At 36.8% G+C, this 24,860-nt stretch overlaps 1 protein-coding gene across 1 annotated transcript; it reads left to right on the top strand.

The window, feature by feature from the left end:
- Window positions 1-3,313: 3,313 nt before the first annotated feature.
- On the top strand, window positions 3,314-24,443 carry LOC127569509 (gamma-aminobutyric acid receptor subunit rho-3-like). The gene is made up of 8 exons (XM_052014226.1): window positions 3,314-3,400; window positions 7,889-7,956; window positions 8,223-8,446; window positions 11,463-11,545; window positions 13,303-13,443; window positions 16,477-16,629; window positions 20,357-20,553; window positions 24,141-24,443. The coding sequence occupies exons 1-8, from the start codon at window positions 3,382-3,384 to the stop codon at window positions 24,441-24,443; spliced, it is 1,188 nt and encodes a 395-aa protein (XP_051870186.1). The 5' UTR covers window positions 3,314-3,381.
- The last annotated feature ends 417 nt before the right edge of the window (window positions 24,444-24,860 follow it).

Genomic DNA, 24,860 nt, shown 5'->3' with positions numbered 1-24,860 from the left:
CAGTTTTAGCCCCGGGGATTAGTGCTGGTAAATGTAGCAATAACTGTATAAACCAATGCTGACGTTATGCTATTTGCGATTTATAACAACACAATTTATATTGCAACGTTATTTGTATTATTTTATGACAACATCACAAGAATATTTAATAGGATACATAAAATACACTTGCCCATTAAATATTTTAAAAATAAGTCTTCTTAATGAAGTACGACTGACGATTTTTTTCTAAATGGGATGGGTTCATTTGGTGGTTCTAATCACTTTTACAAGTTTTTTCGTGTCCGAATTTTTCCAAACGAGTGGGAGGAGCCCAGTGAGCTTTTCTAGAGATTCCTTTCCAGTTTCATCAGATTTCACTGTTATTGGACTCTTTTTGGCATCGTATTTGGATGGCGGTAAAGAGGATTAAAACGAATTAAGGTCATTCCTTTCCCCTCATTTTCTGAAATGCATTTTGCGTGCATTCATCTTTGGGTCCAGCCCTGGAGTCGGATTTAAAAAATGACTATCTTCAAACAAAAATAGTAAGCCCGAATCATAAGAAAGGGCAATTCCAGCCAGCCATCAGAGTGGGTTAATTCTGTAAGGTTATTTAATTTATTTTGCGTTTTAAGAAGAATTTTCCCTGCCGGACTAAAAGCGGATTCCAGAATCGGCGAATAGAAACTGAGAAGGTGAAATGTGCCCCATCTTCAGACAGGCTGATACTCTTCTGATGGATCTCTTGGGTAGTCTGTTTACATTGACATGACGCCTTGAGTTACTTTGGTTGTCTCTGTGTGTAGGAAACCCGTGCAGTAAAAGCTATGCTTATCTTTTGGGAGCTTATATTTCTCACTCTGCTGCCAGTGGCGATGGAGATTGGAAGTGCCGGTCACACCAGGAAACAGCACCAGCTGCCCACAGCTCAGGAGGTCAAGCAGGAAAGGTAAGCTGCCTTCTGAGGGGCAAAAAAGGTTTAAGTATTTGCATTTCCCATCTTGGCTTTTTCCTTACATTGTTGTTCAGTGGCAATCACCTGATCAGTTTTGCCATTTTTTTGTAGCATGGGTTGATTTTGGGTACTTTTGTTACAGCGGGTCTGCATATTCCAGCTCTATGAAGACTGCCCTACGTAAATTGCTCAGCTGGAAGCTTCTGCAGCAATTTTATTGACTTAGAATGCTGAGTGAGGATAGGTTTCAGATGAGATTGTTTTCTCTATTGTAACTGTCTTCATCATCCTGAATAAATATCTCAAATGATGGATCTTCAGTGCATCACTGCTACCTAACTCTGAACCATGCATGTCCATTATTAACTCTGAATGTTGCCTGTCTAGTTTCCATCCTGTTCACAGAGGTAAGAGTACCCCAGCTGAAGTGTACTTTGAACTGCTGTGCTTTATATTCTTCATCTCATTGACCTTCAACTTGCCACTATGTCTACATATTCCATCATTCTTTCATGAGACAACTCTAAGGTAAATCTTCCAGAATAAAGATGGAAGAAATATGTGCACCATTTCCTTCATGACAACCAACTCCATGGACTAGAAATAATGGAAAGACCAACAGTCTTGCTATTATTAATACAATGTGGTTGGTAGCTTCCAGCAACTGAATGACCGCAGTCAAATGTAGAAATTGTTGCCAGAGTGGCTTGACCCTCCAGAAATGCCAAATCACCCTTGGGTCAATGAGAAGCATGGGCATTGCAAAGTACTGAATGGCATAAAGTTACAGTAATTGTGTAATAGATATCCACTAAACTTGGGTCTTGCCCAAGGGGGTCTTAAGGGAAGCTTTAATGATATAAGTCTTAATTACTTCATTACAATCTTCATTCCTTCAGGTTTTGACTATAAATGGATATTTACAAAGATAAAACATATATACATTCTTCTACTTTTTGTCTCTTAACCCCTTTTAATCCCATCATTCTTTCCCTCTATTTCGCAGAAGTAACTATTCTGATATACACTTCCTGGTTTAAACTCTTTGATGTTTATTAGTTTTCCAGGTTAAAGAGACCACAGTCGTTTGCCTTTTTCACACAGGTCAAAGAGTCATAGAGTTATAAAGCACAGAAACAGGCCCTTCGGCCCAACTCGTCAAAGCCAACCAAGGTACCTCACTGAGCTAGTCCCATTAGCCTGCAATTGGTCCATATCACTCTAAACCTTTCTTATCCAGTATCAAATGCTAACATCATATGAATGCTTCAATTGTATTAAGTTCTATGAAGCTTAAGTAATACTTTCATAATGACAATTTGCTCCTCAGAGACCTATTAGTGTGAACTTTTTGCATGAATGACCTGGTTTTGCCTTCTGTACGGGCATGATAGGCTGAAGGGAAAGTCAGCATGCTTGGTAATGTGCTACTTGCTATAAGAAACAACAGCTTTACACAAATCACTCTTTCCATCTCCATTCTACCAGGTCCTGAATCAGTCACATCTGACTAGCAGCATACCTGGTTTCTTAGCTGCTGTCACATCCTGGAATCCCCAAGAAATAGCAGCCCTCATATTGGTCCTGGTAACTGATTATTTATTGGTTTAGGCTGCAGAGTTTTCACATATTTTAGGGAAGCAGATGTCTGCAGTGAGGGAAGTCTTCAATGCTATTATAGTGAATGAAGTTTGTGGGATCCAGTTACAGCTGTCAATTGTCATGTCAAGTTATTTGATCAGTTATCAAATAACTGGGAGAGTGGAAACTGATCTACAGCAAGTACACAAGAAAGGTGACAATGAATTGGTACCCCTATTTACACTAGCTTGATTTTCTTTCCAATTGTTTCATTCCAAATGTTCCTTGAGTTTCATTCCTTGAGTTTCATTCCAAATGTTCCTTGATTATCCTTAATTTCAGACAAGCATTAATTAAAGCAGGGTTCCATGAGTGAAGCCATGGGCAGCTTTCTTTATACACTGGAGGTGGTATACTCTTGTCTTATTCCTCTGGATTCCTTGCTCTGTAGTTTATTCAGTGTCACTTCTTCATTGGCACTATCTAAAACTCCTGGATAAAGGTGCATGTGTTTGTGTAAGGTATATCAGTAGATTAAAGGCTTCATTTTACTTGTTCCACCCTATCCTGTCAGTGTCAGTTGTTGACATCACTTGCACACCCTACAATTTTGGCTTTCTATTTGCAGGGTTTATTAGAAAAGTTAGTGCTTTCTAATGATTCTGAAACTCATTTCGTTTATCTTATATAATAACCGATATCCAGTGCTTTTGAATAGAGTTAGTTTTATGCTTTATTCTTAACATTGTTAAAAACTTGCCTTACTTGCCTTTAGTCGACCGGAAAGCAAAAGATCAGATTCAACCAAAATTCACTTAACAAAATCTGAACAACTCCTTCGAATAGATGACCATGATTTTGCAATGAGACCTGGATTTGGAGGTAGGTTTTGTAAAATATTTTCCTGTTCTATTCAGTAGTTTATGACTGTGTGACTGTGGTTCTATCCTATTATTTATTTTACCTGGGTTTTGAAAGCATAACACCTAATTTGACACCTAATTTGTCTTTTCTATGGCTCACAGAATACAAGGAGTGGCCAATTTAAATGGCAATATTGCATTGTGAACTTCCCAGATATGAAGTAAAAATAACTGGATTTGGGAGCAATTGCTTATCATTAAAATACAACTAACACAACATGTCAAGGCATTTGAAGGGTGATTTAAACAAGGAAAACCTTTTTGGTGCTTAGAGCCATTTGAGTCAGGTAGTTTTAAATTCGAATCCCATTCTAACAATGGGAACACATAAATCCAGGCCTTCACTGCAGTGCATTACTAAGGAAGTACAACACTGTTGGAAATGCTGTCTTTCAGATGAAATATTCAACAGTGATCCTGTTTGTTATTTTGGGTGGATATAAATGATTCCATGTGACTGTATAAATAATGAACAATGGAGTTGTCACTGGTTTCCTGGCCAATATTTATCTCCATGGAACTTTAAGGAGAACCGGTCATTATCACATTACTTTATGTGAGAACATGTGTGCAGTAGACCGTTGTTTCCTATTTTGTAACAGTGTCTACACTTCAAAAGGCACTATATAAATGTTTTCTTTCATTTCTAGAACAGAATAGATTTTTAAATAATAGACATGAGAAGCTTTCCAATGTTATAATGATATGTAATCCAATTCATAATCTCTGATACTAAATGCAAATGCATTTTAGTTCTGATATAAATAGCAAAATAGTACAAACTAAACAACTGTGGTATTAATTAAAGCAAGTATACTCAAATAATAAAAACAAAATAGATGCCTTATAAATTATTTGGTTTTATTAATTTCAACAATTTTGTAAAATTATTTTGGGTTCAATTCTGACAAATATTTATTTTTTCTTTTGCACATGAAGAAATTATATTGTCCTATAAAACAGTTGAAGTGTGGGATTGGTTGCTCCTGATTCAGCTTGTGGAAGTAGCTCAAAGAATTTGGAATAATTGGCCAGTGCTAATGCAACTATTACTTTAGGCTGATAGGCGGTCTTCAATATCTGGAGTGGTTAGCACCAGTTAGAGTTGGCCGGCAACATATGAATCAAGGTCTAAGAGCAATATTTCTTGCCTGAAAATAGTACTGAAAGTCATTCCACAGATTGCAACTCATTTGGAAAAAATTATGGCCAACATTGGAAAGGAGTGAGTTCTGCATTCCTCAGAGGCAATGGTGGACAAAATGGATGACAGGAAAGATGTCTACATCCTAATGGGCCAAAGAACTGTCGAGGCATATGTCAAGGAGGCTGCAGAGGATGTTTGATGCCAGGAACCTAGTTCCAAGGACCTGGATCCTATGAAGGAAGATTCTTTGGATTGTCTTCTTGATGATCACAGACCTGCAACTTCTCATATGATGAAAGCATTTATCCTTTCACCCATCATTCTTCATCAGTGGCCTTGGCGTTGCCTGTTGGTCAAGTGAAGTGGCATCTTCTGAACCCTGAGATGCTTGGGGTTGTCCTTCACACCCACCTGCAACCTCCTCCATTCTAAGTCAGCAACTTCCCACCAATCATACAGCAACCACCGGGGGGAGAACTATGCAGGAGCTCTCGGACAATTTAGGCACATAGAGGCTTGGCCTAAGAGTGTGTGCATGACGAACAGCAGATATATCTACGGTATATTAAAAACAGAAAATGTTGTAAATACTCAGCAGGTCAGGCTGTATGTATGTGAAGAGAAACAAAATTAACACTTCAGGTCAAAGACCCTTCATTTCAATGAATTTTGTTTCTCTTCCCACTGATGCAGCCTGACCTGTTGAATATTTTCAGCATTTTCTGTTTTTAAGCCGTTGAATGAAAAAGTAAATAATTAATGCAAATATCTCGCTGCTGCTTTTCTTCTTCCCCCCATCACTGAAACTTGCAATCCCATTCTCAGTTAACATAATGCTGGTTCAATTTCAATTTCTACGGGCTGAGTTTTTAAACACACCATAGAGGCCTGAAATCTGTAATAAATGATCAAAATGACACTGGAGCAAGGCAGGTGTTTCAGAGGTCAGCTTTTCAAACTTTTTTTAATGTACTCAATGCACGAGTTCCAAGAGCTCAGAATGGACAAAATTGGTTGTGTAGGGGAATTTATGTTGCAAAGATTTGAATATGATTTGATTTACACCAATCTTGGAAGCTATACATGAAGAAAATTGGAGTTTTGGTAGGACTCCTAATGAGGCAAGAATAGTAAAGGATGATTACCATTCTATATGCTTTGCCTCAAAAACATTTGCATGAGCACTTGACAAAATATGCAGAATTTCCATCTTCATAGGTTTCCGAACAGATAGGCAAAGTGCAAAGTTTAATATGAAAAGGCTATCTCCATCACAAACAAATGTAAAATGGCATTTGTAGTGCTGAACATTTTGGCTGGCATCAGTGCATTCACTCCTATGCAACCTCAGGGCACAATGTGACTGGCACACAAAGGTTCAGTCGAAGAAGAAAGTTTCAAGGAATTTTCCCATCCATGGGCCATTACCATGAGGATGAAGGTCTATGGATAGTCAAAGTAGAGTCTTTTGAGGATGAACATGAAGGAATGCTGGAAAGAGTTGTATGACCACATGACTAGTATTCTCTTTTTAAGTATTGGTCCCACTATAAGTTGCCAATTAACCATTAGGGTAAGAAACTTTGTAGATCAGCAACATGGAGTGTCATGTTCATGCAATGTCATCTGTATGTAATGCTTTTTGCTGTTGAACTATCACAATGTATATTTCTCTCATTTTTGTGTGTCCAAGAAATAAAATAGAAGGTATCAGTGTTGTCCAATATCATACAACATGATGGGTCTGTATATCATCAATCTATCAGAGGCACCTGCTCAGAGATATTCATACCAGGGTATTTAAAGAATAAAGGTAAAGAAGTATTAACGAAGGAAGCACAAATAATTAGAAATGAGGAAGTTGTTGAGGTGGCAACTCAAGAAGCATGACTATCTGAGTGTATGGCAAGGTTCAAACATTGTTCTTGTCTCATCAAACACAAACCTTTACACCTATTAATTAAAGGGAGCTTCTAGATCACTGCAACGTGCAAGGATTGCTGAATAGTGCAGAGGTGTGAGGATACAAGAGACAGCAGATGCTGGAATTTGGAGCAATAAATAAACTGCTGCTCACACAGCATCTGCAAAGGCAAAGAATGGTTGTCATTTTGGGTCAAGGCCCTACATCAGAGTGGTGTTGGCCTGATATTAGAACTGTAATTAAGTAAGGTTTCATGAACTTGCCTAGAACTGTGACATTTTCACGACCTGCTGAAGACAGAACCCCAGAGGGCTTTTCTCTCCTGAATGCTGGTATATTGGCTACAGAAATCACAAGCTTCAGTTTACAAGAGGTATGATATCCTCAAATCAAATAGGAGAAAGTTCTTCAAGGGAGAAAATAGGTTTCTCTTCTTGGGCTCTTGGCCTACAGATTCCTGGACATGTTGAAGAAGAATCCAGTAACCTAACAGTACAGGGGATAGCCATAATAAAGACAAATGCTTTGGAGAATCATGTGAAATTCCTCACAGACAGACCCCTCTCAGAGATGAAGAACTGAGTGGTTATGAGAAGGCAGCCAAGATAGTTTCAGAATTGGATATTGAGATCCTCAACAAATCTATTCTGTTAAGATGGCCTGTAGGCTGTTCAATACTGCCTTGGACAACTAGATCCCATCCAGCATCATCCTGTTTCATCTGGCTGAACTTGTCCTTCCCTTGAACAACATCCCCTTTGATTCCACACATTTCTTCCAAATAAAAACTATCGTTCTGGCAACCCTATGGTTCCGAGTAATGTGTACCTTTCCCTACGCTCTTTGGAACATAGTTTCTGCCTGCCGTATTTGTATCTCATTCTTCATCTCATTTTCTGCTACACTAATGCCAAAATTAGTGCCAATTTCTAGTTTTGACCATAATTGAAAAGTTCATCAAATTATTCCTCTCTATACTGATGTTATCTGACCTATTTAATGTTTTTAGTACTTTATGTTTTTATTTCAGATTTCATACATCTGCATGTTTTTTGCTATTTAGAACATAGAGCGGTACAGCACAGAACAGGCCCTTTGGCCCACAATGCTGTGCCGACATAGCTAATCCCTCCTACCTACAGAATGCCCATATCCCTCCATCTTCCTCTCATTCATGTGCTCATCCAAGCTCCTCTTAAAAGCCCCCAATGAGTTTGCCTCCAGCACCCTATCAGGCAACACCTATTTGTTCACATTATTAAAAATAAACAAGGCACACACTGTAGGACAACAGCTGCTTTTGGAACATGCGAAACTAAAACATTTTAAAAAACTTAAAATTCAACTTATTTGCCCTTATTTGTTTTTTTTTTAAGGACCAGCAGTAAGAGTTGGTATAGATGTCCAGATTGAAAGCATTGACAGCATTTCTGAAGTTGATATGGTAAGCCTGAGGTTCAGCTATTTGCAATAAAACAGCAGTACATACAGTAACTGTATGGTACAGCACAATGTACTTCACTTTTATAATTATTATTTGATTTGGACTAGTTGGTATAAGGGGACAGTGATTTTTAAAAAAGATATTGATAATCATGTTTTCTTGCTTACTGTCCCCCCATCCCCATTAGATGGCTCATGCACCAGCATTAATAATCTTCATTTCTTACAGTCTTTATGCACATGGCTGTATTTGGTTCTTGTCCTTAGGACTTTACGATGACCTTGTACCTAAGACATTACTGGAAAGATGGCAGACTTGCTTTTCCAAGTTCCAACAACAAAAGTATGACATTTGATGGAAGATTAGTCAAGAAAATTTGGGTTCCAGATGTATTTTTTGTTCATTCTAAGAGATCTTTCATACATGACACCACTATGGAGAATATCATGCTAAGGGTGTATCCAGATGGCCACATACTCTACAGTCTAAGGTAAAGTATTGTTAATATAAAATTTGCTTGTATTTTTGAGGATGGATTTGACATATTCAGATTTAGCAAGTTTTCCTTCCATAAATGCCTTCCAAGTGGTTTATTCTTTGATGTCAAGAGAACAGAAAACCTATCTTCTATTACATTAGTCCCGTACTATTTTATCCCAGATAACATACCCACAGTGCAAATTATACTACCATTTTAAAGCATTGCTCAATTCCTGTTACTTCAACAGTCTTTCAAATTACAGCAAAAAAATAATAATTATATAAAACACTTTCACCTGTTCTTTCATTATATTGCTTCAAATCAGTCCTTGAACTAATTGCAGACTAAGCTAAAATTAAGAAATCGGACTACTTGCATCTTTAGCAAAGTGCTAAAGGTCCAATTTTTGATTCAGAGAAAAAATGTGGAATTCCCTTGGCTCAAAGTGCAGGTACATAACTCAGATGCTGTATCAAATTTTGTGATCAAAGCTTCACCTCTATATTTGACTGGTTTCCAGCAAAAAGGAGAGCTTTCCCACAGAACTTGATCTGCAGTACGCTTGATAAGGGGTTGCCTTTAAGAGCTGGGAACAGCTTATAAAGTCTGGCAATACTCCACAGGAGAAATTTTGGTGGAGATGGAAAATGAACCAATGGTCCACAATAGCACAATGGAGACATGTGGACACTGCATCTTTTAATGCTGAAAGGTGGATTCTCCAGTGATCCAAAGGTACTGAATAACATCCTGAGGTAAAACATTTGTTAGAGGAGTAGAAGGGTGCTATTTTATGGTTTTCTGCTATTTTTGTCACCTCTCTTATGCAGCCTGCCAAGCATAGCACCAATCTAAAACAGGAACCCATGCGCCATCTTTTGGGTATATTAGGATCTTTTGTGTAGTGGCATTTGGAATCATTAGAAAACTTTCCTGCTTCTTGACCTGAGTAGCAATTCAGCTTGGTATTTGTTAAGGAGATGATCAGTTAGCATGTATTATTTGCCATGAATATCTATTGTCACACCTCACTGAATATAGTAAAGCTTCTCTTCTGAGAAAATATTAAAATGCTACTATTCTAAACAAGCTGATTCAATACAAGAAGCAAAATAAAATATATAGAAACATTTCAACGATACAAAAAAAATGCATAATTTTAAATTATTTTGGTTAATTCTATTTTAAGTGACAAATAATTGCTTTGACCTGGGGTTTGACAATATAGTGATTAAGGTACTGCACTAGTGATTCAGGGGCTCGAGTTAATGGTCTGCCGATACAAGTTCAGATCCCACCACAACCGGGGAATTTAAATCCAATTAGTCAAATACATTTAGAATAAAGATCTTGTATCATTAACAATCATCACAAAACTATTGAAAAATGCGTTTCTGTTTCAATAATAATTGTAAGGAAAGGAAATCTACTGGCTTTTCTGGGTCTGGCCTGTGACACCCGGCTCATGGCATTCGCTCTCTGAAATGGCCACTCCATTGTTTAAAAATAGCTACAAAAGGAAAGATTGAAACTGGGCTGACATTGTGGCACTGAACACTGCACTGGCTCTGGAAAATCTAAAGGTATACCCGATGCTTGTAGTCCTCCTCATAAATATCTGGGGTCTTGGGAGCCAATGAAACCAGAAACTTAATGAACTGGTTGTATACATACTGTGGTTTCAAGACCAGGTTAAAGTTTTGATACTTTACAGCAATTGACTCATCTCCTCACTCCTCAAAATATTTCGACTCTCTCCAAGGCACAAATCCAAAGTTATAAGATATCTTTATTAGTCACATATACTGTATATCGAAACACAGAGTGAAATGCATCTTTTTGTGTAGTGTTCTGGGGGCAGTCCGCAAATGTTGCCACGCTTCTGGCACCAACATAGCGTGCCCACAACTTCCTAACCTGTACGTCCTTAGAATGTGGGAGGAAACCGGAGCTCACGGAGGAAACCCATGCAAACACAGGGAGAACGTACAAACTCCTTACAGACAGTGGCCGGAATTGAACCAGGGTCGCTGGCACTGTTAAAGCGTTACACTAACTGCTACACTATCGTGTAATGGAATGCTCTCCTTTTGCATGGACAAATTAAATTACAACAGCACTTGAAGCTTGATACCATCCAGGACTTATTGAAACTGGGTTACTGATATTGAAAATAGTGCTCTTGTTGAAATATATATGAGAGGACTTTGCAGGGTAAATACTGAGAGGAAGGTTCTGTTTGTGGAGAAATCCAGAGGCTGGTACCACTTCTTCAGACTAAGGTGTCACCCATTTAAGTTGGAGATGAGGAATTTCTTCTTTTTGATGGTAATGAATCACTGGAAATCTCTACTGCAGAGAACTCTGGAGGCTGGGGCATTTAGTTTATTTAAGGTTGAGAGAGATGGATTTTTAACCTATAGGGGAGTTGGGGATTTTGGAGAACAGACAGGAGAGTGGAGCTGAAACCAAGACTAGATCAGCCATGATCTTATTTATCCATCATACAGCATGGCTGCAGTGTGCACTATCTACAAGATGAACTAGATGCATTGCAGCAATTTGACAAGGCTTCATTGACATCAACTCTCAAATGCCCAAACTCTGCCATTCAAAATGATTAGTACGAAGGTGCTTAAGAACATCATTCCCTGAAACTTCTCTTTCAAGTCAAACATCATTCAATATTGCTAATTATTAATTGATGCTGGACTAAACTCCAGGAAGTCCAGATTTAACAGCATTGTAATTTCAATACACAGAATGCAGCAGTTCAAGAGATCACACACCACCATGTTCTCAGGGACAATCAGTGATGAGCATTAAATACCATAAATAACACTTAACCAATTGGCTACACTAACAGTAAAAGGCAAAACTGGATAGATATTTTAGGGTTGATTAAACTTAAACTTTATTACCAAATTTAGCAAACATAACTCAAGAATCTGTAAGTCTGCTTTTCAAATTGTTTTGATGTTTATGAAATTAAAGCATTATTTATTATCATGAATATTTTCTGTAGGACAACTGTCACTGCTATGTGTTCAATGGATTTTAGCAACTTTCCTCTTGATACTCAGAACTGCTCACTTGAACTGGAAAGTTGTAAGTATCTGTTATTTAGCTAACCTTTACCAGCTTTGCTATTTCCTTCAACACATTTAAATCGCTCCTGAAATATTGGTTTTGTTTCTTGTTGTATGCAACCACCACAGTCAGAAATCTGCTTTCTTTCCATCACTGCCTTTATTACTTTTACTCACAGACAAGTGAAGATTGAATTCAATTAAAGTATGTCTCAGTCAAATACTGGAAAAGTCAAAGGATACCAACTTCATTAATTGTTTTGAAATGTGTATTAGTTCTTTTAAAGGGAATCAATATGATATAAATCATATCAAAATGCATGTGACATTGGATAAAATGCATGGTTCTTTTGGTTGTTTCTCTGGGTGTGCATTTACTTGCATTGAAGAGATAACAGAAAACAAAGACTAATTAGGAAGCAAGAACTCAGTAAACATCTTCATGAACTTTCATTGTATGATGATAAAATGTAAAAAAAATCTCAGCATCACTGTTGTATCATTAAGTCAGCTGCAAATTTTCTCTCCTTTTAAGTAACTTGACCCGTTCATTACTCCTGGTCCGCCAGGATAAGCAGGTGCACACTCAGACACAGGAGATTCTGCAGATGCTGGAATCTGGAGCAACCCACACAAAATGCTGGAAGAACTCAGCAGGTCAGGTAGCATCTATGGAGGGAAATAAATTGTTATCGTTTTGGGTTGAGACCCTTCATCAGGACTCTTCAGAGTCCTGCTGAGTTCCTCCAGCATTTTGTGAGGATAAGAGGTACATGTTTCCATATACAGCTCTATGATCTAAGTATCCAAGTTTGAGAGTGAAACGAGTTTACATTGATTTCTCCTTTTGTCCTCCAAGGCCTCTATTTGGTGCCTTACCCTGAAAAATCAAGTTATTTGAGAAAGTTAGGGCAGGCACTTGCACGGGTGACCCCAAATTCTGCCACTCCACAGACCAGGATATTATTATACAAAGACCATGCACCAGCTGACAACTGAAATTATAATTAATCTTAGAAAACCAGGACACTAGGACTTGAATAACTCTCACATGACTAGTGAATAATAGGCATGAGGAAGTAATGCCTTACTTGTACTGAGTTAACTGATCTCAACTGGGAAGATGGTAGGGATGCTTCAAATTTTTCAGTAACATTGGGATAGCACAAAAACTGCCATGAATCCCACTGTCCAAAATATTCCAGATATAAAATTTGTCAGCCAAAGGAGAGCACGTTAATTTACTTGGGTCTGGCATTCTCAAATACATCAGTAATTATTATCTGTAACAAAATATTTTTATTTTGGTTTCCCTTCGAACAACACTTGCACAAAGGAATATTTCTGGCTTTAACAAAAATCTGTTACAAAGCAGAGTATTTTTTATGTTAAGCAAAATGTTCTCTTTGCCTAATTATGTTTGTATTGGCTATGATGATTTATGAAAGTGGTTTTAAAAACAAGAACAGTAAACACATTCTGGAATGGTCAGTTCTTGTCAGGTTCACTGATTGTTTGAGTTTCAAAGGCAATATCTAGTCATATATGAAAAAATACAATATCAATCCTGAATCTTTTTATGAAGATCTAATGAACGCCCTTTATATTAGATCAGACTTTGCTAATCACGTGCAAATGGTAATCCAACTAGTACTTTCCTTCCATATGTTGTTGCTGTGACTATTGTCCCAGTGCATTGAAAGAAGAGGCAAAATTATTGCATTTGTGATCCCCAGTCTAATTGTGGTTTGATCATATCTGTTTATTTTCCTGCAGATGCCTACAATGAAAAAGATCTACTGCTTCACTGGAAGAATGAAAATGAACCACTTAAAACAGATGAGCAGATTTTACTCGCTCAGTTCTTCATAGAAGAATTTCGTGCTTCAAGTGGACTTGCTTTTTATAGCAGTACTGGTGAGCTTCTGTCATTATTACAAATTTATTATTCCTTCAGAATCTGCATCAAGTCCATCCTAACATCTCCAGTCATCAGAATAGTAACCCCATCTGTTTCATACTCTTGCTTTTGAACTTTGCACTCCAGTCATTCATCTCTGTGTATTGTTCTCCATCACTCTGTTTCAATGCTCTCCTATCATTCCCAATTTCTGATGGAGAGAAAGGTACAAAGCTGTAATACTTTGGGGAGTTCACCTAACATTCACTAGATCCTAATGGTACCTAACAATAATTGTTATGAGACTTCAACAGCAGTTTCTAAAGTGGAGGTTATTGAATGTTTAACTAGCTAAAGTAGAAAAAAAATGGCTGCTCATAAACCAGGTCGTTGTTCACAGAATGACATAAAGATTCAATTTTGAAAAGGTGATAATTTGTGATAAACAAAACATTCAGGAGGGCTGTACATAGTAGGAAACTGATTAATTATTTACCAATAGTTATAGGTGATAGTGGAAGCACAGGAAAAAATACAGGCCTGGGCATTAGTACAGAATGCTGAATGAATAAGCATAATGGTCACCTAGAACAGAGGATGAAACAGAAGAGATGCTATCATTGGTCAGAAGCAGATTTAGGAGTAAAATGCGAGGAAGGACCATGCATTCATTCAAGAGAGAATTGAACTGTGGACAGCAATGTGAGAAAATTTATAGGCTGAGGTGTAATCATGAAAAAAAGGAAGAATAGGGGAATTCCAATGTAAATGTAAAATGAAAGAAACAATGAACAAGATGAAGAAGTAAGAATAGGAAATAAAATTCTGAAACAAAAGGGAGAAGGCTGCTAGATAGGTAAACCAAATGCACATACAAATAGCCGCCAGAAGGGGAAATCTATGGCAGAATCAATAAAGATTCTTAAGCTCCAAGTTATCTGAGAAATAAACCTAGCTCAACTTTTGAGGACTTATCCTTTATATAGCACCATTCATGTTATCCCAAAATGTTTTACAGTTGATGAAAAGATTTCTTTTGTGCACGGACACTGTTGTTGAATAGGTAATCAATTGGCAATGTGAAAAGCTCATGAAACAGTAACATAAAAATGACCAGATAGAGTGCTCTTTCTCAAAATAGTGCCATGTATCTTTTACATCCTCCTGAGGCAGCAGTACTTATCTCAGTTCTGTTCTGGAATGCCAACCTGAACTTCTGTACCCATATGTTTGGATTGTGACTTGAACCCAGAATCCTCTGTCACAGAGGTAAGAATACCACCATGATGTGGGAAATGAACATGAAAGAGTGCAACAATGAAGCTGGCAGTCCAGTTCAGTGGCCTGTAAGGGAATGAAGATTCAAGAAGCAAATGAGACAGCAGTATGAAGGGAATGGAACTGCAAGAATCCAGCCCAGTGGAATAATATAACATCAGGAGTTCAATGAAACAGTGCAGCTTGGCCCAGGAAGCCAGTACAGCAGTGGAGTTCAACACAAGATGGAGCAATCAGTGGACTTCAGCATAGAGTTGATAATGCAGCAGAAACTTAAATCCAAGAAATCTTCTGTTTAGCATCTTAAGCAAAAACCCAGAAACTGGAAAACTATTAAAAACATAACAAATAGGTATAGGCCACATGATCTTACGGAGCAGAGAATCCTAAAGATTCATTGCCTCTGAGATAAGAAATTCCACTTGATCTCAATTGTAAATGATTGACTCCTTAGCCAGAGATAATATCTCCTGGTTCTCGATCAGCTTCAGTGCACATCCTGCTCAAGTGATCAGTAGAAAAGCAACTGCCTTGTGGTTGTAAGACAGAATCATTCCAAGGGCTTGCAGGTATACTGTCCACCACTTCAGTCCAATTTCATAATTAAATTAATAGCTTGACTGAGGTATATAAAACCAGAGGGCGAAGGTTTAGATTAATTAGTAGGAAGTTTCGGGTAATTGGTAGAGAGTTCTTGTGTTCTGGTCTTCTGGTTATTGTGGAAGATTAATTATTGCTAATTAGGAGATCGCAAGCTTACTAGAATTTAATTGAAGGCATCTTGGCTGGCTGAAATATTGGCTGGGATACTTGGTTATTCAAGGTTATATCTTGTACTAGCCTCATTCATTTGTGTTTTAAGCAAATTTTATAAGATAATGAAAACCTTTCACCATGATACTTATGAATAGGAACTTAAGAACTTTGTCTGTCACTTCTCCCAAGACAATAATTTATCCTCTTTATATCCTCTCTATGGCTAAAGCAATCATTAATTTATTTATAAAACAGTCTATTGAATGTTACAGCTCTTTGTAACAAATTTTTCTCCTCCACTTAGTTAATCTCTTTAAAACCTGGTATAGTTTCCTTTCTAAAAACCCAGTATGTTATTGCTGCAAGACTGGCTTCATTATTTACCTCATCTGCCACCTCAAAGAATTGTGATAATTATCATATTTCTTAATTCATGCCTTTTGCATCATCTGCATTCTTTTGATAAATGGTAACATGATCACATAAAATTTTCTTCATGATTTTTCCCTCAATAGATATAAGACAAAACACTTGACATATTCTTGAATGTGTTTGTCCTTCCTGTTTTGACGTGGCTTTAAAAATTAATTGATAGAAGTTAAAATTGTATTATGAAAAAAAGTTAGTAGAACCTCATCATTCTCACTACAATTACAATAGGACCAGAAATATTCTGTAAACCTACATAAAAAATGACTGACTGGCAGATATGTAAGCAATTACAGGAAAAGTCATTAAGTTTATTTTAATATTAATGAATGATTCTGCAATTCTAAACGAACAAAATTAACAAATAAAATTATCATATTTATTCAGATCTATTGATTTATTTCATAAACTGAAACAATGCATACCATCTTTTATAAAATTGTTGCTGGAAATTGTACAGTATTAGTTTCTCATTAACAATCAAACCTTTAACCCTACTTTGATAAATTATTTCTGGCTCAATATTAAACAGGAATGTGTGCGAGGAAAATGTTACCATAATTTCTTTGTAACTTTTTTTTTCTCAGGTTGGTACAACAGATTGTTTATTCATTTCATCCTAAGGAGGCACATTTTCTTTTTTCTTTTACAAACCTACTTTCCAACCATGCTAATGGTCATGTTGTCTTGGGTTTCCTTCTGGATTGACAGAAGAGCAGTCCCAGCTCGTGTTTCATTGGGTAATTTATTTTTCTTCTTATGCTTATCAAGGTAAAGGATATCAATGTAGCCAATGTCAGAATGGACAATAGATGAAATGTGCAAGAATTTACCTCAAAGAATCATAAGGAGACTTCCCACAGTCTTGGCTGTGATTTTTCCATTTATCATATCGAACATGTTTCAAATTTTAATGCCAGTGGGTTCTAAATTATAACCAATTCTGTTCTGGATGCTGTCATTCATTAGAAATTGCACTGAGGCTGATTCCTACAGTCAAACTGATTTCAAGTAATTAGAATCGCTTCACTTCTTATGCCTGTTTCCTGACTTGAATTGCAAAAGTGAAAATATGAAAATCAGTTGGAGACAAGGCTGGAATAGGGATCCTGAAACAGGGACAGGGTCTTGGAAATGATGCAAAGGTATGGGAATAAATGAGATCAGAAAATTGAAAGCATGCCTCAATGATTGTTATGAGAGAAATGGGCTTCAATCCATAGGGCACTGGCAATTGTTTAGGGGAGAAAGGAAGCCCTTCTGTTGAGCTGGGATCAGTGTCAAATTGAAATCAAAATAATGGAAGGGTGATAGGGGAGTTGTTGAGATGGGAAATTCAGAAAATTAAAGTGAAAGGGCAAAGCAATAGTTCAAGGCAGCAAAATGGTATGATAATCAGAATCTTGGAGGAAGGGACAGTATTAACAAGCATCAGAGTACACCTCCAATCAGAGTGAGAACAGGAAAAATGGTAAAAAGGCAAAATTGAAAGTCCTTTCAAAGAAGATGCAAGGTCAGAAAATGAAAAAGTAGGATTGGTAGATAGATATATAGGGGAACCAGGCGAGCTTAGATCTAGCATTGTGTAATCATAAAGGGTTTTTGTTTGGGGAACTGGTAGTTAAGGGGCCTTTAGGGAGCAATGATTGTAATGATAGAATTTTATTTAAAAATTGAAAGTGATTTAGTTCAATCTGAAACTAAGGTATGACAGTAAACAAGCAATAATTTTAAAGAATTAATACAAAGCTTAGAAGTATCCATTTTAAAGCAAAAATAAAATCATAAGTTTCCAGCTGTGGATATCAAGATAAGTTAAAGATGTTCATAGATCAAAGTAAAAGGCATATAATGATGTTTTTAAAAAAAGCAGTAAGCCTGAGAATTGGGAAAAATTCAGAATTCAGCAAAAAGGGATCAAGGTGTTGATAAGGAAAGGAAGGTAGGGTGTGAAAGTAGTCTAGTAAGAAACATATAAGCAAACTGTAAGAGCTTCTATAGATATATAAAAAGGAACAAAAGTTAATATGGGTTTGTCACAGACTGAAACAGGGGAAATTATATTGGGGGATATGAAAATGGTAGAGAAGTTAAATAATTATTTTGCATCTACCTTCAAGGAAGATGACACCTTAAACCTCTGGGAAATAGTGGCAAAATACAGATCGAGAATAAATGAGAAGCAGTTGAAAAAAGTAGCATTAGAGAAAGGATGATTGATTTCCAGGACCCAAGGATCTGAAGGAGGTGACTGTGGAGATGGTAGATGCACTGGCTGTCATCTTGCAAAATTCCACAAAAATTCTAGAATGGTTCACATGGATTAAAAAGTAGCAAATGTAACCACACTATTTAAAGGAGAGAGAGAGAAAGCAGGGAACTATTGTCTAATTAGCAAGGCACCAGTAGGAAAGAAAAATATTGGAATTTATTATTAGGGAAGTGATAACAGAACACTTAGAAAGTAATAGTTAAATTGGGCAGAGTCAGCATGTAATCATGAAGGGGAAACCACATTTAAAAAAGCTATTAGTTTTTTGAGGTTGTAGTAGGCACAATAGGCAAGGTAAGCCAATTGGTGTGGTGTACTTGGACTTTACGAAGGCCATCAGTAAGAGATTTTTTAATGAAATTAGAGTGCGTGGTATTTGGGTCATACACTGACATGGCTTGAGAGAGAGTTAATGGATAGAAAACAGTAGGAAAAAACAGGTATGTTCTGGGGTTGGGATGCTGTGAAATGCCCCAGCGAATGGTGCTGGGGCCTTAGCTGTTCACCATCTATATTGATAATTTGCATGAGGAGTTCATGTGTAATATATTCAAATTCACCAATGAGACAAAGGTAGGTGGTAGTGTGGGTGGTGAGGAATTGCAGAGAGGCTTCAGGAGGATAGATGGGTTGAATGAATGGGTAAAAACATGGCTTGTATTTCTTAATGTTCTTAAGAATTAAATGTTTGGGTCTGGGATAGTGCAGAGTCAGAAAAATATGCATTACTGAATAAGAGAAGGATGAAATTGCTCTAATTTAGCAAATATATTTGGACAAAATAGTAGGATAAGCAGAAAGGCCCTGAAATAAAATTCAGTTTTAAAACCCTCCTGTTACGGATCGCTTGAGAGTACTTGAAATTAAGGATAAATTTCAGGTTCATATTCAATGACAAGCAGGACATTTGAACTGAAGTTTCATAAAACTCTGTGAATCTGAATTTTCATTATAAAGGAGTGTGAAGGTGTTCTAATACAACATGTCACTAGGCTGCTAGGTACTGAACCTCTCCTTCCTCTATAAGTGGATTGCTGGATATTGTTTTAAAAGAATAAAATATTTTCCTCTACTACCTTTCATCAGGCTTAATCTATAAAGTTTATTATATCTCTCCAGATCTAAAGAAATTATCATCCCAAAATTTACTTATAATTTTTGGTATAATCAAGTTACAAAAGGGATTGAGCTGTATTTTTATGAAAAATCTTACCCATGACTGAATTACACCAGTGTTACAAAAAGGTTTTCATCATCTAATTTTCAGCCACACATTACTTCTTGGCTCTGTCCCAAGCAATAGATCAAATTAAGCAAGTTCAATACATTTTTCCCAGAAATGTGCTAGTGTAGATTTACACCTGAATATTTAGATGCTCCATGTCCAGAGTTACTAGATATTCTGATTTCTGGAGCTGATAGGCAGTTGGTGTTCTTCTTTTAGCTAAGGTCACCACCATATTTAATAAAAGTGCTGTCAAACTCAATGACATGTGATTTTTCAGGCTTTCACATTTCCTACTGCCCTATACGCTGCCATAGACCAACCATCTGAAATGGTTTTCCTAATTGTAAAACTCCTGTACTGAAAAATAATGGAAAAACAGCAATAGAAGTAAGACACTTTTAGAATAAGTTATCAAAATGAAGTAACAGTGTACATGTTCCACTCTCTATTCTGTAGGCACTGCAGAAAATTTAAACTTAACTTCCCAATCAAGAACATCATCGCAGAAACTGGTAATAGTCTAGGTGTAAGTGGCATTGGGGAAATCCCATGCATTTGCACTGAAATGGAATTATTTCATTTTTTATGTTAATACATTATCCTGAACTGTCTACAATTTTAATTGGTTTGGTACATATCTTTTGAAAGAGCTCTCTAAAATACTATACTCATTGTATACTCATCCCATAAATATGCTTAGATTTTTATATGTATATTCTTGCTGGTCACACAAGATTCAAGACCACATACTTTATAAGTTCTTGACTGTAGCAGTGTCTTAACTGGCACCGTCATAAATTGATTAAGAAAAAGGACAAAATCCCCAAAGAATTGGAGATTCCTGCAATGGGTAGATTATCCACACACTCCCTACTCCTGATTCAAGCCAGAGTTTAGGCCCAAGTTCTTTTAATTACTGTCAGCTTTGTACCATCGATAATCTTTGTGTCTTCTTTTTTACTGAAAGGAATTACAATTATTCTGACAATGTCGACAATTATAACTGGAGTGAATGCATCTATGCCTCGAGTATCATATGTTAAAGCTGTGGATGTCTACCTATGGGTCAGCTTTCTCTTTGTTTTCCTTTCTATAATTGAATATGCAGCTGTAAATTATATAACCACTGTTGAAGAAAGGATGAAAATGAAACAGAGAGAGAAGGTAAGATGGTTGATCTTACTTTAAAAATAGTGTATGCAAAATAGAGATTGATAAAGTTCTTTAGAAGTTCACTTCATAAATTGTACATATATATTTTCCATTTCCAGTATGTGCATCCAGTATGTGTGGTGATTTTGACAAAATATGACAGAATTATTTTCCCAGTGGCAATACATTTAGAACAAACTGCAAAAAGCTAATGGAGCTCTGCACAATCCATTTTACAATAATAATTACATCTTAAATCAATTCTATAAAATCCAACAATCTTATCCTCCTCGTTTATTAATTTCTATTTAAATAGGAAACATCATTATTAATTGTCTTACACATGGATAATCTTAAAAAATGCAAATGAAGCAAATTCATTATGTTTTTTCTTCTTCAACTGATTTTATCTGTCTGGCTCAGTATTTGCTGCAGTCAGTAGTACACTACTGTTTATGAATATTTCAATCAAAATCATCAAATGCAGAACTTTATAAGTCTGCAAAATTAAATCAACTAAAATTAACCAGTAGCACAGGAGAATAGGAAAGAAAATCAGTAAGAAAGGGGCCATAAAAGGATTTTGAGATGAACACAGATAGTGTGCTGGACACAGGAAGAAGCAGTGTATATTTCTGGAGTCAGGTTAAACGATTTGGGAGTCCAGTATTGTGAGGCAAATGAGACTTTGCTTTTTGTGAACTGGGGAGACATGGCTGAACACAGTAGTGATGGAGGGGTAAAGAAGTTTGAGAATGATATTGTATTTTGTGATTCAATCTGCTTGTGAAGTAGCTGATAGTAAAGTTAATCTAAAGCATACTGGTAATGAAGAGGATATGAGGTCTGGAGTTGACAGCATTTCAAGTCTGCCCAAATCTACCCACTGGTTGGAGTCAACTCATTTAAAAAAGAAATTTTGATTTTTGGAGGTCAAACATCAGTGCAACAAGAGCTCTGTTCAGGAGTTCCTTCATGCATTATCCTTGGTCCAATCAACAATAGCTGCTTCAATAAACTTCATAAGGACAGAAGTGAGGATGTTCGCTCAGGATTTTACGATGTTCAATACCTTTTGTAACTCCATTACTGAATTGCCCACCATCAACTTCCCAGGGCCATGATTAACCTGAAACTTAACTGGACCAGCTGCATAAATTGCATAGCTAAAAGGGCAAAAGAGAAGCTGGGAAGGTGAGTAGCTTATCTCTTGATTCACACCGCCCTCAAACCACAAGTCAAGAGTGTGATAAAATACTCTCCACTTGCCTGAATGAATGCAGCTTGACACAGAGGAGCAGCTAATTGAGCTGCTACCTCACAGCGCCAGTGACCCAAAGTTCAGTCCTGACCTTGGGTACAGTCTGGGTCCTCAGTTCCCATTCTCTCTTTAAAATGACTAGGTCCTGTTTCCAGCACTACCTTTAAACCTACCTGAGAAATTTATTATGTTACTATGTGACATCAAAAAGAAGTGAATTAAAATTTGTTTGGGGGTATTAATAGGAATAACATGCAATAGTCTGGACAATCTGCTTGTCTGACATCACTAAGATTCCAAGCATGCCAGATTATCAGAGTTTTACCATAGCAACACAAGAAACTCAGTACTATCCAGGAAAGAACAGCTTACTTGACTGACAGCCAACCATAAGCCTCAACATTCACTCCTCCATGATAGGGCTGTGGTATTCACTATCTACAAAAAGCAGGTACTCGTCAAATCTACTCCAAAGCATGTCCCAAATCCCTTAACCCTATCATCAGGAAAGACATAGACAGCTGACTTGGAAACATCATCATCTACAGTTATCCCTTCAAATTACTTAGAAATGCTTTGCTGTTGCTTTATAATCGTTGGGTGCAAGAGTTGATCTAAACAATGACGATGAACCAGACCCAAAGAAGAGCAGAAATGGCAAACAATAAAGAAACAGAAATACAAAAAGCAAAATATCGGATTATCAGAGTTTTACTATAACAACACACAAGAAACCCAACACTATCCAGGAAAGAACAGCTGTCTTGACTGGCAGCCATCTGCCACCCTAAACATTCACTCTTCCATGACAGGGCTGTAGTGTGTACTATCTACAAAAAACAATTGTGAAACAGAAAGAAAGAATTTAAGATACAAAGATAGAAACAGGGAGAGTGAACTACAGACACACACTGGGCAAAAAATGGAAGAATCACTGGTACATGGGGCAAAAAAAGAACAACTGCAGAAAGACAGAAAATCACAAAAGAAGATAAAGGTCAAAAGAAGATCTGCAGTCACATGTTGTAACAAAGAATACTAACCAGTCAAATGCACACAGACTTCAGTGGAAAAATGATGCTATTTCCAGCGCTATCCTTCTTAAAATGACGACCAAGGTAATTCACCCCCATTAATTTCTGTTCCTATTCAAGAAATGAACATTGATTTTCAGGTCCATCCATGGACCAGGCTGCAGGTACATATAATCAATTATCTGAATGGCAAAGCACTTATTCCAGAGAAGCTTCTGGAGACCAGTATAATAATAACAAACACATTTCACATTATGGATGGATTAATTTGGGTGGATTAGACCAGAATTGTACAAGGTAAAAATGTCTGCAACACTGCAAGTGCCAATACAGTGATATTCATCCTGAAGGATGCAATTCAAAATTTTGAGGTGAAAGCAGTAAGCGACTCAAAAGGACAAGGAGAAATTACAGAACAGATAACAGAAACCCATCAGTTGCCAGCAAGAAATCCTGAACTTCTGGCAGTATAGCAGAGCATGTGCTATCCATGAAACTCACTTGAAAATGTTTAACAGAGAATAAAGCCACACCTTGAACTTTGCCAATTGTCACAGTTGCCATGGTTTTTCAATGCTCCTGATTGTCCCTGATCTTCATAAACTAATATTATTAAATAAACATATCAATTTAAAACTCATAAACATTCAAATAGTTAAAAACCTTAAAGCTAATACAAATAATTAAAGAAAATGTAACTCACCTCATGTAACCTTTCTTCCCTGCAGCCTTAAAATCACCATACAAATGAAGGTGCTAAGAGATGCAGCACCATATCTAAGCCAATGCAAGATTGGACACCAAGTTTCCCAGAGCCAGACCTGGTGCATTTCAGCAGGTGGTAGCCTTGAATTTGTTAGCATTCATTAGGGCAAATGCTGGCATTTACCAACAAAATCCAGACCCTAATGCTTAATCAATTTATTAATGTTAGCCATAATTATCTGTCATCATTTAAACACTCCCTTTGAGATTTGATCAACAAAATACAGAAACATAGTTCCACCAGCTAACCAGGATCATCTCAAGAAATTTCATCACTTCACTGGCCAGAATTCTGTCGAATGGACTTACAACATTTGTGGAATTTTTTTTCTCCATTATATGGAAAGGAGGAAAGAAGCTGATTTTAAATAAAACTGAAATAATTTGGTTTTATTGAAGTAAATTTATAGAGCTGAAGACACACATAATAAGTGTGGTAAACAGATTTACAGTTAAGAAAAGGATTATGCATTCAAATAATCAAGCTTTCATAGTTGTCTCAGTTCTTCATGAATCACAAAGGAATTATTATTTTTCAGTTTTCAGATTCCTTTAGGTTGAATCAGACGCAAATCATGGCTTTCGATGGTTGCTACCATGATAGTCAGCTGGATCTGTCACACTACGCTGATGCTCACTTAAATGTACCAAACACTGAAGGTAGTGAACGTGCATCCAGCCCAAATCCAGATGGTCAACAATTAAGAAGAAATAAGTCTACTAAGGGGAACGTTGCCGAAATTATTATAAAGAACAATCATGCTATTGACACTTACTCAAGGGTTTTATTTCCTGCAGCATTTCTTGTTTTTAATTTCATTTACTGGTGCTTATTTTCATAAACGTTAATCATTCCCAATCATTTATTATTTCTGGATTGTATGCAGAGGTCTAGAAGTGCAGTACCCATTTTAAGGTGCTCCAAGATTTCTTGATCATAGAATATTATATTGAACTAATGGTAGGTTACATCATACAGGAAACAGCACTTCAGTTTTTACTATTTTCTGGCCCTTTCTGAGAAGATATTGTAATTTTTAGGATGCTGCCATGTTACAAACTTTTTTATAACCATACATTCTTGAAAAGATCTGAAGCTATTAGAGAACTCAATGGAAGTCACATGTAGACAAATGCATGACAGCATGGAGGACAAGTGAAACAAACCATTTAACTCTCATTTGTTTTTGAATCTGATACAGTTGATTTTCTCAAGATAGTTATACTGGAAATAAAGAACAGAATGTAAGCTTGAATTA

The sequence above is a fragment of the Pristis pectinata genome, chromosome 4 (genome assembly GCF_009764475.1).
Source record: "Pristis pectinata isolate sPriPec2 chromosome 4, sPriPec2.1.pri, whole genome shotgun sequence".
Lineage (NCBI taxonomy): Eukaryota > Metazoa > Chordata > Chondrichthyes > Rhinopristiformes > Pristidae > Pristis > Pristis pectinata.
This window is presented reverse-complemented; position numbering and strand designations above follow the sequence as displayed.

Bases quoted from the DNA above. Each gene is read 5' to 3' on its own strand.
- LOC127569509 (XM_052014226.1), top strand. The intron at 13,444-16,476 runs GTGAGCTTCTGT...TTTTTTTCTCAG, and splicing joins TGCTTTTTATAGCAGTACTG to GTTGGTACAACAGATTGTTT. The intron at 16,630-20,356 runs GTAATTTATTTT...TTTTACTGAAAG, and splicing joins CCCAGCTCGTGTTTCATTGG to GAATTACAATTATTCTGACA.